At 50.5% G+C, this 16,510-nt stretch overlaps 1 protein-coding gene across 1 annotated transcript in view; it reads left to right on the forward strand.

Annotated features, from left to right (window-relative positions):
- Positions 1 to 15,998, forward strand: part of TCF7 (transcription factor 7) — a 134,393-nt gene extending 118,395 nt beyond the window's left edge. The window contains exons 4-12 of the mRNA XM_031055188.1: positions 358 to 490; positions 3,456 to 3,546; positions 7,959 to 8,045; positions 9,857 to 9,967; positions 10,175 to 10,337; positions 10,538 to 10,645; positions 13,207 to 13,255; positions 14,786 to 14,858; positions 15,947 to 15,998. Coding sequence (XP_030911048.1) covers positions 358 to 490; positions 3,456 to 3,546; positions 7,959 to 8,045; positions 9,857 to 9,967; positions 10,175 to 10,337; positions 10,538 to 10,645; positions 13,207 to 13,255; positions 14,786 to 14,858; positions 15,947 to 15,998 — 867 coding nt within the window. The remainder of the gene's footprint in view (positions 1 to 357; positions 491 to 3,455; positions 3,547 to 7,958; positions 8,046 to 9,856; positions 9,968 to 10,174; positions 10,338 to 10,537; positions 10,646 to 13,206; positions 13,256 to 14,785; positions 14,859 to 15,946) is intronic.
- Positions 15,999 to 16,510: the final 512 nt, after the last annotated feature.

A 16,510-nucleotide genomic window follows, 5' to 3' on the forward strand; every position in this document is an offset into this window, starting at 1 on the left:
TCTAGGACAGAGAACAAGAGCTTTGCATTGGGTTACTTGGAGCATTCATCCTGGAGTAAAAGATACTAGAATTGAATGGAAAAAAAGTTCTGAACTTCGAAAACTTCAAGCTGTTTGATCTGTTTTCCACTTATCCAAGAAATCATCTCCAGCTTTTTCCCTACTCAGTTTATGGATTGGGTTTTGGGTTTTTTTGCAGGATGCTGCAGTGTTTGTTTAGTAATTTGCTTAGTGTTTGTGTAGTGTTTTTAGTTATCCCCAGCCTTGCTGGCAACAGCAGGACTGCAGAGGGCACTGGCTGTCCTTGCTGGTGGATCCTGATGACTCCTGAGTCTTGTTCATGGTTGTGTCTTGCAGTCCAACAAAGTTCCCGTGGTGCAGCCATCGCACGGAGTGCACCCACTCACCCCGCTCATCCCCTACAGCAACGAGCACTTCAGCCACGGCTCCCACTCCCCCCACCTGCCTGCTGACATCAACCAGAAACAAGGTAAGACCACCACTGGGACCTCTGTGCTGGGAGGGGGGCACCCTCCTGCTCCCAAATCAATTAGAAAAATCAGCACCTTTGGTCAGCTTAGCAGGAGGAGGTTATTTTTAGTTTATTGGCAACGTTTGCGATCTGACAGTGAGCAGTTTGGTACCAAAAGTGCCAGCCTTGCTGATGGAGTGTGCTTAGTTCTCTGTACAAGCTGTCCTGCACCTTGAGACCACACCAGAGCCTGCACAATAATGCACAAGAGTCAACCAGAAAATGGAAAGTAATCTTTCCTTTGACTCATACCCAAACTGTTGTCAGGTTGTCATTTTGAGAAAATAAATGCTTGAAACAGGAAATATTTTGACTAAATGGGATTGGTGTCTGATAGTTGACTGGACTGTGACATGTGTGTCCCCGTAGCCACATGTTATGTGGTTGTCACCTGGTTTGGCTTTTTGTGTTCCTGTGTGAGCCCAGGCTGTGTCAATTGGCTCATGAGGCTGTAGGGGAAAGTACAGTATGTTGAGGTTAAACCCTCTGAAATAAACTGTAAATACAAGTATGTATTGAGGAATTCACCCCAGTCCATCATTCCATCATTCTTCATGGGTTCCTGGCAAACTGAGTGTAAAATCAAACTTTTCTTAACCTTATCTTAGTGCAGAACATCTGTTCAGATTACCCAGATTTTTACACAAACCTGGGCTTGATTTCATGGGAAAGCAAAAAAAAAAACTGACAGTTTTGTGTCAAACTGCATTCAGGAAGGAGGAGAGTGCCAAAACTGAGGCACAAAACCAACTGTTGTGATTTGGGCAAAGGCCTCCCCCCAGGAGTGATCCAAACGGTCCCAGAGGCATCAGCTTCACCAAATTAACATCACTGATAAAACAGTGGGTTATTGAGGATGCCCTTGGCTGGAGGACCCACTGAATAATCCCTGGTCTGAACCTAGAGGCCACACTCTGGAGTCATCAGGGGTGCTGATGGTTGGGTTTAGGTCTGGTGTAAGGGATACCCAGGCACATCCTGGGTGTCTTCCAGGCAGCACACTGCTTGCAGCCATCGGAGCATAATAAACTCAGCAGAAAAGTAGAAACAGTTAACAAAATGAACCTATTAAAATGAGTTGGGTCTGAGAGAAAGTGTGCAGGAAGGCAGCCCAACACACCTGCCCCCTTGCTGCCTTTACTGCACGTGGCAGAGCTCTGCCCCTCTAGGAGCTGCCTCCTGGCACTCACTGTCAGCCTGGGAAACCTTAAGTGGTACAAGAGCAGCTCACCCTAGGGCAGGGCTGGTTGTATCCCTCTGTGAAGGCTACAGCTAGCACTGGAGCAGTCCCTGAGCATTCAGCTCTGCAGTGGTGGGTCAGTCATTCCAGGACACTGTCCTTGGGCTGCCCACCTGGCCCTCAGTGCAGGCACTGTCCACATTCCCATTTAGCCTGTGCTTCTACAGACACAGGGAGTCTGTTTGTCCCAGAGATCCACCTTGTGCAATTCAAGGAAAGGTTCAGCCCATAATGCTCAGCTGGGTCCTGCCTTTGTGGTGCAGCTGTGATCACACATGCCCCATGCCTACACTGCTGGGGTGAGGGTTTTCTCAGTGTTCATCCTGGATGTGCCCCATCTGTGTTTTCATCACTGGAACAGCTCCCACTATCACCCAGTGTAAGTGCTTGAGAGGCACTCTCATACTCATTCTCCCAGCATCCCTTTAAAGTTTCTCACAGTAGCCCAAGGACACACAGACCAGGAAATACGAGCAGGAATTCTGAGTCAGTGGCTGGTGGCCCAACCACTGGGCCAGCAAGAATAACTTGTGCTCTGGCTTATGCAACTCCTGTTGTTGGGGGTGCAGATCTGAGGATGTTCTATCAGCTGCCTTGGGCGGGCCTGGTTTTGTGTGACCCTCCATGGGCCACTGAATCCCACCTGAAGGAAATCTTGTACTAGGTTAAAGATTCCTGTCAGGCCAGTTATATATTTATTTTAGCTGACTCTTAATAAAATGCACTTGGTATCATTCCTAATTAATAAGGGATCATTCAAACACCTAGGAGGAAAGTCCAGTTGCAACTGCTTGCAACTCTAACCAATTTAGTCCATGTGTTTATCACCCAGGATGGGCCCTGGATAATCCCTGTTCCCAGTTTTTGTCTGAGGCTCAATAGCAGCCGTCACTACACCAGGCTTCTATCAGAGCTCAGCCCCAGCACCCTCCAGTTTCCCAGTCCAGGGGTCAGCTGGGGGCTGGTTTTGCCAGCAGCACCGTGGTTGTCTGAGTCCCACCCTCAGCCCCAGGCAGCACAGGATGTTTTCCAGCCCAGTTAGGAAGGGAGCAGTGCTGCAGCCCTGTCCCCTGGCCATGCTGCTGTGCCAGAGGCTTTGAAGATCACACAGGGATTCCCCATGCAAAGGGTGAATTCCCAGCTGGCACCATACCCACCTCCATAGCTCCTTGGCACCCACAGAAGCTGCAGAACAATTGTTTTGAACTCAAATTGCTTAAAATTAAGTTGGAAGTGATGCCTGCTGGAACATCCCCACTGCCTGCTCACGGGAGGTCCTGCAGATGACTGATGGAGAGGGAGCACAGGAATGGCTTTGACCATCCACGGAGCACCTGAGTGGGCTCTCTGGGAAAGGCAGAGGGATGCCTGGAGTCAGCCAAATCCTTACCAAAGCACAGTGCTCCTTGGCCTCAGGGTGGCATGGAGCAGCTGTGATGCTTGTGCAAGAGCAAGATGTCTCCTCCACTTCCCTTATGTCTGTGATTTTGCAGCAATGTGGATGACCCACCACATCCCCACAGAGAGAAGCACAGGGAACACCACTCTGCCACTTGCAGATGGTTATTTCATGGGGCTGTCCACAAGTGTCCAGAGAAGGAGCAGCCAGGGGGTTGGGAGTGAGCTGGGTCACCCAGGGAGTGCAGTGCCATGTTCAACTCCTCTCCTTCTCCCTTCTTGCAGGAGTGCACCGTCCTTCCCAGACCTCAGACATCCCTGGTTTCTACCCCCTGCCCCCCGGAGGAGTGGGGCAGATCACGCCGTCGATGGGATGGTGAGTGAGGGACGGGTCACTGAGCCTGCCCACCTCTGCTGCTGCTCCCTGTGACCTCCACGGTGCCTCCCCCAGCTTCTCCCCTCCTGTGTGCTGTGTGAAGAGGGAGGAGAATCCAGCCCCGTCTGTCTTGGAGGTGGGAGCAGACCCATGGAGAGGCTGAAGGCTTCGTCCTGGCTGAGGCATCCCTGGAGAGGGGTTACAACCTGCCCAATCCAAAACTGCCTCCTGCTTTACATCTGTCTGTGTGGATTAGGGAACCCAGAGAGAGCTTCCTACCCACCCCTCCTAATCACAGCAGAAGTCTCTTTTTTTGAGTAGGAGGTAATTTTCTCCCTCGCTGGACTTCCCTGCACAAACAGTGCTTTCCCTGAGCACACCACCAGTACGGAGTAATCCCGTGGGATGCTCCATCTGCCAGGCCCTGGTGTTTCTTGGGATCTGACACACAGGGGAAAAGTACATCATGGCAGAGACCTGCCAGGGAGCAACCCTGGTACCCACAGCCTGGCCAGCTGGTAACCACTGCCCCAGCTGGCATGGGAAAGGAGAGACCATGAGCTGGAGCACTCCCAAAATGTACCCCCTGCATGGGCCAGCCCTGCAGAGCATCCTGCAAAGCACAGCCTGCTGGTAAACCTGCCCTGGGGACACAAGTTAAAAATACACCAGTGTGTTCTCTGTGGTCATTGCCAGTGGCTTTTGTCCCCATGACCATGAGCACACTGAGAGAGCGGGTCTGGCAGGTGCTGCCATGTGGGCATCATCACTCCTCAGGTTAATATTTAATCCCTGCTGATGATGTAGGGACATGGCAGAGGCTGGCAGGGAGACTGGTGGCTGCAGGTGGCAATTCAGGGTTGCTGGGATGAGGAGAGGGTGCAGGGACAGTGGCCAGATTCCCCCAGTGCCAGTGGATAAAACCCTGGCAAAGCCCAGCAGAGAGCTTCAGGTACCAGAACCTATTGCAGAGTGGGAAAGGGGAAGCTTCTTAAAGCACAAGTAAAATGTTAGCTTTTACTTTGTTTTGTTTATGAATTTCATGTTCCAGATATTTAACCACAAGGAAACAGAGAATGAGGCCTTTGATACAGAGTCTGGTTTCAAAGAGATTACATTTTGCCTTCTGTGCTAAATCTGCTACTCTTGGGTGATGATTTAACTCCTCATATGATGTGATTCATCCTCAGGAAAAACAAGGACTGGGGTGACTCTGCTGTAACATGAAAGAAACAGTTGGATGGGGAGAAAGGAGCCTGTTTGTCAAATGGAAGGTCCACTCCTGGGTTAGGATGGTGCTGTTCAGACAGCCCTGGGCTCATGAAGGGAGAGCAGTCTGGTTTTTTATGGAGATTTTGTGGGGCAGTTGGTGGTAGAGAGAGCTTTCATGGCTGAGAGCTGCTCCAGCATCCGTGGGGTTTGCCGTCCTCCTGCAGCCTCATCAGATGTCTTCATTAATGGCTTCATTAACAGAGCAGCAAAGGGCCTGATATGCAGAGAGCAGCACCTTGAGGCACATGTGTCTAACAGAGTTTTGCTCACTCTTTTCCTTGTCTGAAATGTATGAAAAAGCCCCAGCCCCACCTATGGAGTGCCCAGTCCTCAGCTGAGGCTCAGCACTGCTGTGGGTGGGTGCAGGAGCACCAAAGCCTGGCAGGTTCAAGGCAGCATCCAGAGGCTGTGTGCCAGGGATGGGTGTGCTGGGGATGGTCATGCCAGGGATGCATCCCAGAGAAGCTGTGGCTGCCCCATCCCTGCAAGTGTTCAGACCAGGTTGGATGGGATCTTGAGCAACCTGGGCTAGAGGAAGATGTCCCTGCCCACAGCAGGGCATTGGACCTGGATGATCTTTAAGGTTCCTCCCAACCCAAACCATTACAGGATTCCATGGTTGTGCTGGTGCCACCAAGCAGCTGCCAGGCCAGGGCAGCCACACATGGGAAGCAACTTTTCCTCCACAAGCTGGCAGGCAGGAGCTGGGCAGAAACTGGTTTTGTTCTCACTGAGCGCTTCAGGAGGAGGAGCTGCAATCACTCTCTCTGTAATTAAGCTGGGATGACAGTCAGATAAAAGCTTCCAAGAGTCCGGTCAAGTGAGTTTTGCTTATGGGAGCCTGGCAGTAAACATTAGCCAGGAACCTGCAAATCGTGTCACTCACCTGTGCCCGGGGCCGAGCTCAGTGGTGCCAGGGCAGCCTCTCCTCCACCATGCCACAGCCCTTTCCTGAGCCACTCTCCCGTCACCAGCTGATCCTCTGGAAACAGGCCGAGAGAGCTGGGATTGTTCAGCCTGGAGAAATTTCCAGGGAGGCCTCGGAGCCCCTTCCCATACCTAAAAGTAGTTTATAAAAAAGAGGGAGAGGCACTTTTTATATGGGCAGATAGTGATAGGACAAGGGGGAACAGTTTTGAACTAAAAGAGGAAAGTTAGATCAGATGTTGGGAAGTTTTTTACACAGAGGGTGGTGAGGCCCTGGCACAGATTGCCCAGAGACATTGCAGCTGCCCCATCCCTGTAGGTGTTCATGGTCAGGTTGGACAGGGCTTAGAGCAGCTGGATCTAGTGAAAGGTGTCCCTGCCCATGGCAGGAGCTTGGAATGAGATGAGCTTTAAGGTCCCTTCCAACCCAGACCAGTAATTCCATGGTAGGGGCTGCAATCGTGCACTCCCAACCATCAGGGAGTGATTTTGCAGTTGCTTTAATTTTCATGTCAGAGGGACTTTGGATGAAGCTGCAAGTGCCTGACTCCATTCACATCCCAATACCCCAGCCCCTGGAGTAACCCAGGTCTCTTCTGGATGAGCTCCAAGTGTTTTCTCGGCCCTGGGGCAGCCGCCTCCACCTTCAAAGGCTGTTTGGGTTTCCTGGTGCTCGGCTGTTTGTTGGTGTGTTTATACCCCAACATCTGAGGGGCCGGAGAGGGCTCCAGCCTGCCAGGGTGTAAACAGCCCTGGCTGCCTTTCTTGCAGACACATCCCACAGATTTCAGTCCAGCCAGGAGGATTTCAGACAGCAGCAGGAACGGGAGGCTCCTTCCTGCCCAGTGCAGCTCACAGGTCTGATGCTGCCCCGCTGACATTATTCCTCTTCAGGGCAGAAACTTCTCTTTAGCCCCAAAAGATCCCAGGCATCCAGGAGCTTGGGTCCTTCACAGTGTGCCACACTTAATGATAATGGATTTTTTGTGGATTTTTTTCATCATTAGAGCTGAAAATAGCTAGTCCTGGGTTTAGGTACAGCTCTGTGCAGCCTGGCCAGAGGAGCTCGAGTACCAGCACAGTTGTGAGCACCCCATTGTGCCCCATCCCTGGAAGTGTTCAAGGCTAGGTGGGATGGGGCTCAGAGCAGCCTGGTCTATAGGTAGATGTCCCCTGCTCATGGCAGAGTGGGTTGGAATGAGATGAGCTTTAAGGTCCCTTCCAACCTAAACCATTCTGTAATTCTATGATCTCCATGTGCAGTTTTAGGCTAGAAGTATCTTCTGGCAGGTTTGCAGAACAATCCAAGGTATTTTTGAGCTATTTCCATATGAAAATGCGGGGGTTCCCTTGCTGGGAACAACAAGGAACTTCCTGCATAGTTATTTTACTATCTCAAAAATAATTTTCAGCCCCAGGTCTGATACATGTCTGGTCCCCAGTATGAAACAGCTTTCAAAAAGAATGCAGGACTGAGATTTTGGCTTCTTTAAAACTGATGGGTGTCCTTAAAAGGGTGTGCTGAGGAAATCAGAGCATTCCTGAAGCACAAAGGCAGGGTAGCTCCCTCCTCTCCAGGCTCCAGGAGTCTCCTGTGCTTGGGGCATCACTGCATCACAGAGTAGATGAAGTTGGAAGTGACCACAGGTGGGTCACCTGGTCCAACCTCCCTGCTCAAGCAGAGTTGTTCCATAGCACATGGCACAGGATTGCATCCAGACAATCCTGGGATATCTCCAGTGACAGAGGCTCCACACCCTCTCTGGACAACCAGTGAAGGACAATAAGGAATTTTTACTTAGATTTATCCTCCTGGTGCAGCTTGTTATGCACCATACAGACAATCTTAAGCAGGCTTTAATTTTTTTTTTTTTGTCACACTGTGCTCTTTTGAGCAACTTCTTCTGTGCAATATCAACATCTGCTGATTTTTCAGCATGCCTCTCCACTTTGCACTGTTACCAGGTAAACTCAGAGATGCAGCATTAGTCAGTACCAGAGACAGAGGGGGTCAGAACTGGATCCCACCTTTGTAGGAAGGCCCAGGTTCTCTCAAAATAACACCCAAAGCCCACACTGCCCCTCAAGCCTAAGGGACATGGAGTGTCCATCCAGCCAGGAGCATCAGTGCTCTGAACCCGTTAGCAAAGGGTATCTTTAGGAAACACCCCGTGGCTGTGGATGCTTTATAGACTCTTTCTTCCTGATCCCAGGCAGAGCCAGTCTGTCTATCCGCTCCCGTCATGTGGATTTAGACAGCCGTACTCGTCAGCGCTTTCTGCTGGGGCTTCTTTCTCCAGGTGAGTATCAGCTGTGGCAGACAGGGCAGCTCAGCTGGTCGTGCAGCTTGCAGTTTGTGCAGCAGGAGCTTGCAGCAGACCACAGCCACCCAGGGACAGCCACACGCCCTCCCCAGGGCAGCCATGGGGAGAGAAGGCGCTTTTAGGCAGTGTCTGGTCCAAAGGGTGCTATGGGGAATATTGAGGATGAAGGATGCACAACAGTTGGGTTTTATTCAGCACAGTTCTAAAGAGAGTCAAAAACTCCAGCCTTCAGCTCAGCACTGGGAAATGGGATGGAATCCATTGCTCAGGACTTTGCTCCATGTCACTAACCCTGAATGTGTCCCTGCTGCCACCAGCGCTTTGCTCTGCAGAGATGGATCTGGTTTACCTGGTCTTAGCTTTAAAAGCAGGACAGGAGGGGGCAGTGACTTGCTGCCCTCCCATCAGAACAAGTCATTTCTGTGAGATACAAACACAGCTTCTGCCTTTGGGTGAGCAAAATGCATCCCCTGTGGATGGGAATCACTGAGCCCAGCTCTTCCAGACGTGCTGCTGGGCAAAGCCCTCCTGGTTCCATAGGGATGCCAGGGCCACACCAGCTTCTGCTTCTGCTTCATGTTGTCCTGAACAGCTGTTAGTGGAGATGTCCCACAGGAAAACCATGCAAACCCTTGCTCAGGCAAGCCCTTAGCCAGGCAGAAACCTTGATCCATGCAACCCTTGATCCATACAACACTTGATCCATGCATCCCTTGATCCGTGCAGCCCCTTAGCCTTGCAGAAGAGGGGAGGGAGTGCTGCCAGCCCTCCTTTCTCACAAGGTATGACCCATGCACAGCTTCAAAAGTGAAGGCACGAGGAGCTAACGGTTCCCTGTGGAGCCCCAGCAGCCTCCCTGAGCTCCTGCCTGCAGGATTTTGGGGTGGATTTTGCAGCACTGCTGCAGCCGAGAAAGTACACCTGGTCAGATAAGGATCAGACTGTGCTGGTGGATTAAATTAAACAACTTTTCTTTTCATGCCAGCATATCTAATGAACAGTTCATCTCCCATGGGCAATTCTGCCATCTCAAGCTGCAGTCATAAAGTGGTAAGCTTGGCAAAGCTGACTTTGCTGGCTTTATCCTCCAGAACTTGGGAGAGAGCTAATGAAGCCTGAGAGCTAATGAGACCTCTCGTGATCTCAGCCCATGTTGTGGAGAGCACTGCTTAGGCAAGGTGCACCTCCTAGAGTTGCAGTTGGGTTCATGTTCAGACTTAGTCTATTTCTGTTAAAAGAAAGCTGTGGGGTGGTCCTAATCTCTCCCATCCAAACCCCAGGTTGAGTTTGTTGTTCCTTTCTGCAGTGCTAATGAGACAGTGCAACAACAGAGATTTGAGCAGCTGAAACTGCTGGGTGAAAGCATCCTTGATCTCAGCCAGGCTGGCTCCTGCTGCAGGCGGGTTCCCTCGCTGTGGCACCGGATCCTTTCCATCCACATACCCACAGCTTGACCAGCCGTGCCATAAGGGTGACCCAGGGGTGGTGGGCACTGCCTGCCCCTGCCAGCCTGGCAGCACTGTGTGCTTTCCATGTCCTCGCTTTCCGTCTGCTTCACTGCGTCAGAGCGCGCTCCGAGGGACAACCTGGCTGTGCCCTGGCTGCCTGGCACTCCAAGGGATGCCCTGGCACTCCAAGGGATGCCCTGGCTGCCCGGCCCCCACTGTGTCCTGGCCTGGCACAGCCCTCCTGGCACAGCTTACCCAGTCTCTGTTGCAGCCCTCTGGCACAGCCCACCTGCTCTCTGTTGCAGCCCTCTGGCACAGCTCACCCACTCTCCGTTGCAGGTTCACTCACCCTCTGATGCTGGGCTCTGGCATGCACACCACTGGCATCCCGCACCCCGCCATCGTGCCCCACTCCGGCAAGCAAGAGATGGAGCACTACGACCGAAACATGTGAGTGGGAAGTGCTGCAGCAGCTCCTCAGCTCCCATTTCATCTGTCACTCTCAGTGCTCAAACAGGGGGAGGATGGATGGACACTGAGCTGTGCCTCTGAGGAGCAAATCTCAGCCCCCTTCCCCCTGCTCATGCTGTTGGGTTGTTTTGGGGTCGAGTCTTCTGCTGGCTCTGATGCTGAAACCCCCTCTTTTGTCCCACCAAGGAAACCTCAACCAGAACCAAAGAGAGAGAAGGAAGCCAAGAAGCCCACTATTAAGAAGCCCCTGAACGCTTTCATGTTGTATATGAAAGAAATGCGGGCGAAAGTCATCGCCGAGTGCACCCTGAAGGAGAGTGCTGCCATCAACCAGATCTTGGGCAGGAGGGTAAGAGCTCACGGGGCCAGTGTCGTCAGCTGTTGCCACATCCCTGTCCCTTACAGCTGCTATTAAATGCATAACAAGCACCTGCTCTTATCCCATGAACACAGGGGCTGGGTATGCCCTGGGGCAGGGTGGCCGTGCTGGGCTGGGCAGGGCTGGCAGGGGACAGCAGGGCCATCCTTCAGTGCTGTTTGTCCCTGCAGTGGCACGCGCTGTCCCGGGAGGAACAGGCCAAGTACTACGAACTGGCTCGCAAGGAACGGCAGCTCCACATGCAGCTCTACCCCGGCTGGTCTGCCAGAGACAACTACGTGAGTGCCCCCTGAGTGCCCCCTGAGTGCCCCCGTGCTGGGACCCCCACCCTGGGCATGGCCCACAAGGGCCTGGGGGGCTGGCTGGTGTTTACCCAACACCTGGGCCGGGAAACGCCATTCCTGGCAGCACAAGAGCCATAGAAATCCACATTTCAGGAATGTTTTGAACACCTTATTGCCTGTCTAAAGGATGAATGATGCAGCCCCCAGCAACCACAAGCTTTTAGTTGCTTATTGTCCAAGCAAATACAAATAGAAAGGAAGAGAAGGTTTGAAGTGCTGTGGATATATCTTTGGAAATTTAATTTTTTGGAAGCAAACAGCTCTGTGCATCTTGGACAGCAGCTGAGTTATCTGCAAGGCTCTAGCACAGGTTGCCCAGAGAAGCTGTGGCTGCCCCATCCCTGGAAGTGTTCAAGGTCAAGTTGGACAGGGATTGGAGCAACCTGGGATAGTGGAAAGTGTCCCTGCTCATGTCAGAGGGTTAGAACAGGATGTCTTTGAGGGCCCTTTTAACACAAAGAATTCTATGATTCTGTGATTTAAAATAGTGGCTCTTTTTGTAGGGGGTCTTTTCTTGTGACTTTCACGACTGTTTTGATATTACATGCCTAACAAGCTCATCAGTGAACTGAAGCAAAGCACACATAAGTCTTCAGATGTCTGTCCATCCACACACTCCATCATTTCCCTCAGACACTTTCTTACCCCTGGGAACTGCACAGTGAGTGCCCATCCTTCCCACACTGACTCCACCCCTCCTTCCAGAATGACAAAACTCCACCAAGGGCAAGAAAATACCTGTAAACAGACCCAAACCACCCCAAACTCTCCCCAAAAACAGAGAGCAGAGATGATGCAGAAAAAGCAGAGGTGATGGGAAGCTCCCAGCCCACATTTTGATGGGCACATATCTGGAGGGCATCAGCATTGCGGAGAGCATGGCACCATCTTCCTCCAAGGCCAAGCACATCCTCCATGGAAATCCCAGTCCTGTATCATCTTCATCTGGTTCCTTGGGGAACCAAGGCTGGTTCCTTTCTCCAGAGGACAGATGGTGGTCTCCAAAAGTGCATATTGGTCCTCCCAGCACTGTGAACCAGCTGGTTTGGGTGTTGTGGTTGTTGGAAGAGATGCTTCTCTCTCTGAAGTTGAGCAGGGATGAGGAGGAGGAGGAGGAAGAGGAGGAATGTAGGTCACTCATGCAGCACGTGATGCAGAAATCAGGCAGGAAATACAGCTGCTCCCCCTCTGAAGGAAAAGCTCACCACAGCTCAGAGCTTTCCACCTTCACTCAAACCACAAGAAGTCATATAAAAAGTCACAGGTCAAAGGCAGCCCTGGGAGCTGCCTGTGCCACACAGCCAGATTTGCAGATTTGCTTCTGTGCTGCTGTGCCCTCATTAATCAGCTCATTAGGGGGCAAGGAGAAGTGCTGCATCTTGTGAATCAGAGATGCAGTTTGGGGATAACATAGGATTTTTTTATTAGTGAACGAAGAATGAGAGATGGGTCCAGAACTGCAAAAGCACTGAAAGAGATTAGTATTACTTAAAAATAAATTTCGGGGGATTTCCTAAAACTTTGCTTCCTATTTGTAATCAGGGAATATCAAGAACCAGTTTCAGTTTGGGTATAAGGCACCACATTAAAGCATGTTTTGGAAATAGGGAAGGTTCAAAAATGGACCAAGTGCTTTTTAGAAACATAAGAATATGACAGGAGCATCAGCTATTGATCATACTCTCTCCATTGCATGCAGCAAATCTTGTTCAATTCTATTGATCTCATTAAACATATTAATTAAATCATCAGTTCATTAACTAAAGCAATAATGGGTGGGATCCCCAGGTGAGATGCATCAGAGAGGGCTGAGGAGTTCTGGTGGGAGCTGGCAGAGGTTCTGAGCAGCACAAGCACAGGCACTGGCTTTATTACAGCTGGTTTACATCCACTAACATTTCCCCTCACACTTTCTGACACAGCTTGCACCATAGATCTGGGTCTTAACTGTGTTTGCAGCAGAGTCCTGGACTCATAAAGCAGAGCATGGAGCAGTGTGTTGGGGAGAAGATGGAGCAGACGTGGGGGTAGGAGTGGGGACGTGGCTGCCACCACCTCTTGAGTTTATTGAAGTTTTTAAAAATGCACAGATCTCACTCAAAGTGCTGATCCAGCCTGTGGTGCTGGATCCAGGGGTATTGGAAATGAAATTTAATCCCTGAGAAAAGACCCAGAATGAATTTGTGCTCTGCAGAAGCCATAGCAAATGCCTCAAAACACATTTGGGTTTCACTTTGAGAGTTCCTCCTGAGTTTCTTCTCAGGAGAGTTGGAATGGGAAGAGGGGAAAGGAAGGGACACCCTCGTAGGTAAACCTGAGTAGTCCCTTTGCAGCCTTTTCCAGTTCATCTGCTCCTGGAATGGGCTGAGCCAGCAGCACCATGGCTCTTACCTGGAGGCAGCAGCCATCCCCAGCACCCAGTCCAGCCCCAAAACCCTGCACAGCACCCTTGGTTTTCTGGAGCACAAGTAACAGCCTTTCCTTTGATTTCCTAGGGGAAAAAGAAGAGACGAACACGGGAAAAGCAGCAAGATTCCAGCTCAGGTAAGTGCCTGCAGCCTGGCAGCTGTTCCTGCTCAGATGGGAGAAGCCAAAGCAGTTGCTGTGTTTTACCATGTTTTCTTTTATTCTCCGGAGCTTAACTAGAGAAATACACACTCATTATTTTTTTTAGCTGTGATAAATTAACATTTCTATGACTTTTTAATAGACATGTTTGATTTAGAACATGGGTAGCATGTGAAAACTGAAAAGATTGAATTTTGGCAAATGTATAATAACTTCGTATAAACTATCACTAAACTTTATCTATTGAAAACATCCAAGGTGAATGTCCCCATCAGAGCTACAGATGATATTAACTAAAGAAAACTCCTCTCAAATGTATCCATATTGTGTGTGGGATGAAATGTAGTGGCAGGACTGAAGATCATTCATGGGACCACTCCAGCTTTGGTTGTCATTTCAAAGTAATGTAGAGTTGAAGCAAAGCCATACTAAACCCCACCTCCCTGTACCACCCTGCCATTGGAAAAGGCCCTTTTGACAGATTTCAGCTGGTCACAGACACATTCCCATCATCCAAGGCTATTCATGTGCTGATTTCTAAAGTATTTCTGCCATAGCAGGAATAAATATTATCTGTACCAATAAATATTAGTTAAAAAGGGAATCATTATCAAGAGATGTGTCCCAGTAATTCCTTCAGTTTAATTAACACTGTTGATCTCATTCAGTGCCAAGTTTGATAAGAATACAAGTTTTTAGGCCTTTATATAGAGTGCATTGTTAATTTTTATATATCCATATATATGTCTTGTCTGTGTGATACAAAAATTGTAATTTCACCTGTTAGAGATTGAAAACCAACTACTGGTTGTACACAAGGAGACATTCATTGATGGTGGTTGAAAGAGAGAGGCTGAATCCAGCACAGAAATGTGCTGGTAATCTCATTCACAACACCAGAGAAAAACATGATGTGCCTGAAAGCAGACAGGGCTTCACCCTAATGAGTGCTGTAATTATACAGCACAACAGCAACGTCTTAGGGAAGGCCGTGGAGAACTGCTTTTCCATTAAAACTGGAAGGGGTGTGATGGGGGCAGAGTGGAATTCGTGGGCCCAGGTCTCCGTGGTGCTAACTCTGCTTTCAGCCTGCTTCTGCAACGTTTCCTCCTCTTCTCTCGGTGCGCAGCCCGGTGGTGTCTGCTGGAAGGGCAGGGAGCCGGCAAGGATGCAGATACAGGAGTCAGGCATTGCCTCCGGCATTTGGCAGCTTTTCCAGACTTAAGAAATTGGAAGAGCTGTGAATTTCTCCGTAATTGCCCACGTTTCTCAAAGCTGTTTCCCAAACCACCTCCAGCTGCCAGCAGTGATCACTGATATTTGCCTAACGATCACTTTCTTCCAGGTGGTGCCAGCGCCATTCTGTAGCAGAAAATAATGGGATTGTAACGGGTTAGTCGTGTGTCACAGTGGCTAAAATGATGTTGCCTCTTTTCTTCCTCGTGCTCCTCCTCCTCTTTGTGCCTCTGCCTTGCCCATTCTCGCCGCGCATGCTTCTGTGTTCAGATCCTGCCTCTCCTAAGAAATGCAGAGCTCGCTTTGGCCTCAACCAACAAACGGACTGGTGCGGCCCGTGCAGGTGTGTATGGCATCTCCTCGCTGCTGGGTGTTCCTGGGACAGGGGTTCAGCTCCACGTGTCCCCCTGCAGCCATCCACGTGTCCCCCTGCAGCCATCCCAGCACCAGGCAGGGATGGGGAGTGCTCTGGGCATCCTCAGGAGTTTTCTGAGCTGCAGGGACAGGCTGTACTCTGGGGTTTTTATCCCTCCCGGGGCTGTGTGGGTTTAGTGCTGTACATATTCCTCAGCTGATGGACTTCCCTGGTCTTAAAATTTATTTCCAGGATGGAGACCTCTGTGATCCTTACATGAGGCTTTTTTTTTCCAATCATATTAGTGGCACCCTAGGGCCAGCAAGTGAGGGTTTAATGTTTGGGGTTTTTTTCCTATTTATACTGGGCTAACCATATATTTCAAGATCCAGCTCTTCCTGAGCCTTAAATTTTGCAGTACCCACCATGGGTGGGGTGGGACAGCCTCAAGCAGCAAAACAGAGCAGTGCTGAGCTCCTCAGGTTCCCAGAGATGGATTTGGTCAAGAAATTGTAAAATTCCCATCTACCAAGTGCTGCTGGGCTCAGAGGGGCTGCAAAGGCAGGCAAAGAAAGCTCCTGGGAGCTTCTGGATCTGGGTGCCAAAGCACAGAGAGACCCCAGCTTAGACAGACATCTGCAATTTGTAGTTTTACACCAATGCATGAGGAAAAAGGTGGCAGTAAAGTACTGCTTGATGTGTTCACTTCAGCTTGAAGTGACTAAAATAATTTAGTTGACCCATACCTTGCTGCACCCCAAGCTCCAGTCCCTGTGGCTGAGTCCCCTCCTGCACCTCAGCGTGCCACAACAGCAGAGCTCCCTGTCTGCTTTTTATTCCCTGGGTAGTGTCATCAAGCACCATTTTCAATTGATTAAGAATCCAGGCAGAGCTCCCTTAGTGTCTCGTTAACACTTGAATGCCAGAGGGGGCTGCTGGAGTGCCCCGTGCCCCTTGCAGCTGTGCTGCCAGGCTGAGTGCCCCACTCTTCCATGGACACTCCTTCCACCTTCCCTCTGCCTCCATTCCAGCTCTGAGCTCAGCTTCTCCTCTGCACGGCTTCCTGATTAACACAGGCTGCTGGAGTGCCTGGGCACCTTGGCATGCTCCTCTGTGTACCCCGTGTAACCCAGCCCTGGTCAGCCAGAGCTGCTCTGCAATTCTGTACTAACTGTGCTGCTGCCACTCGGGGGCTCCTGCCCAACGGGCTCTGCTCACCTGTGGAGAACAACCTCCCCAGGAGCATCTCCACTCCACAGGAGAGGTTAACTGGTTTGGACTGGGTGTTCCTGCTCCAGAGCTTTCACACTCTCCCCCATACCCTGGACAAACACTCCAGGGTGCTGTAGTTTCCAAAGTGAGAGGGATAAGTTCCCTTAAAGAGAGAGGGATAAATGCCTTTAGCTGTGTAACACCCACCTCAGCATAGCCCATGGACTGGGCCGTTATCAGCAGTCTGTAGTATCACATCTGTTTTTTCCCCCCTGTAACTCTAAATCCAGTTAATCAATGGGCACATTCCTGTAATCTTAAACAGGTCATTGAAACTCTGTCCTGCAGCTACTCCTAAGATGTCTCTGGGAGACACAGCTCTTCCTCAGGCTTGTCTCTGGGGAATTACTGCCCATGGAAAATACCCT

Source organism: Geospiza fortis, unplaced genomic scaffold (assembly GCF_000277835.1).
Source record: "Geospiza fortis unplaced genomic scaffold, GeoFor_1.0 scaffold55, whole genome shotgun sequence".
NCBI lineage: Eukaryota > Metazoa > Chordata > Aves > Passeriformes > Thraupidae > Geospiza > Geospiza fortis.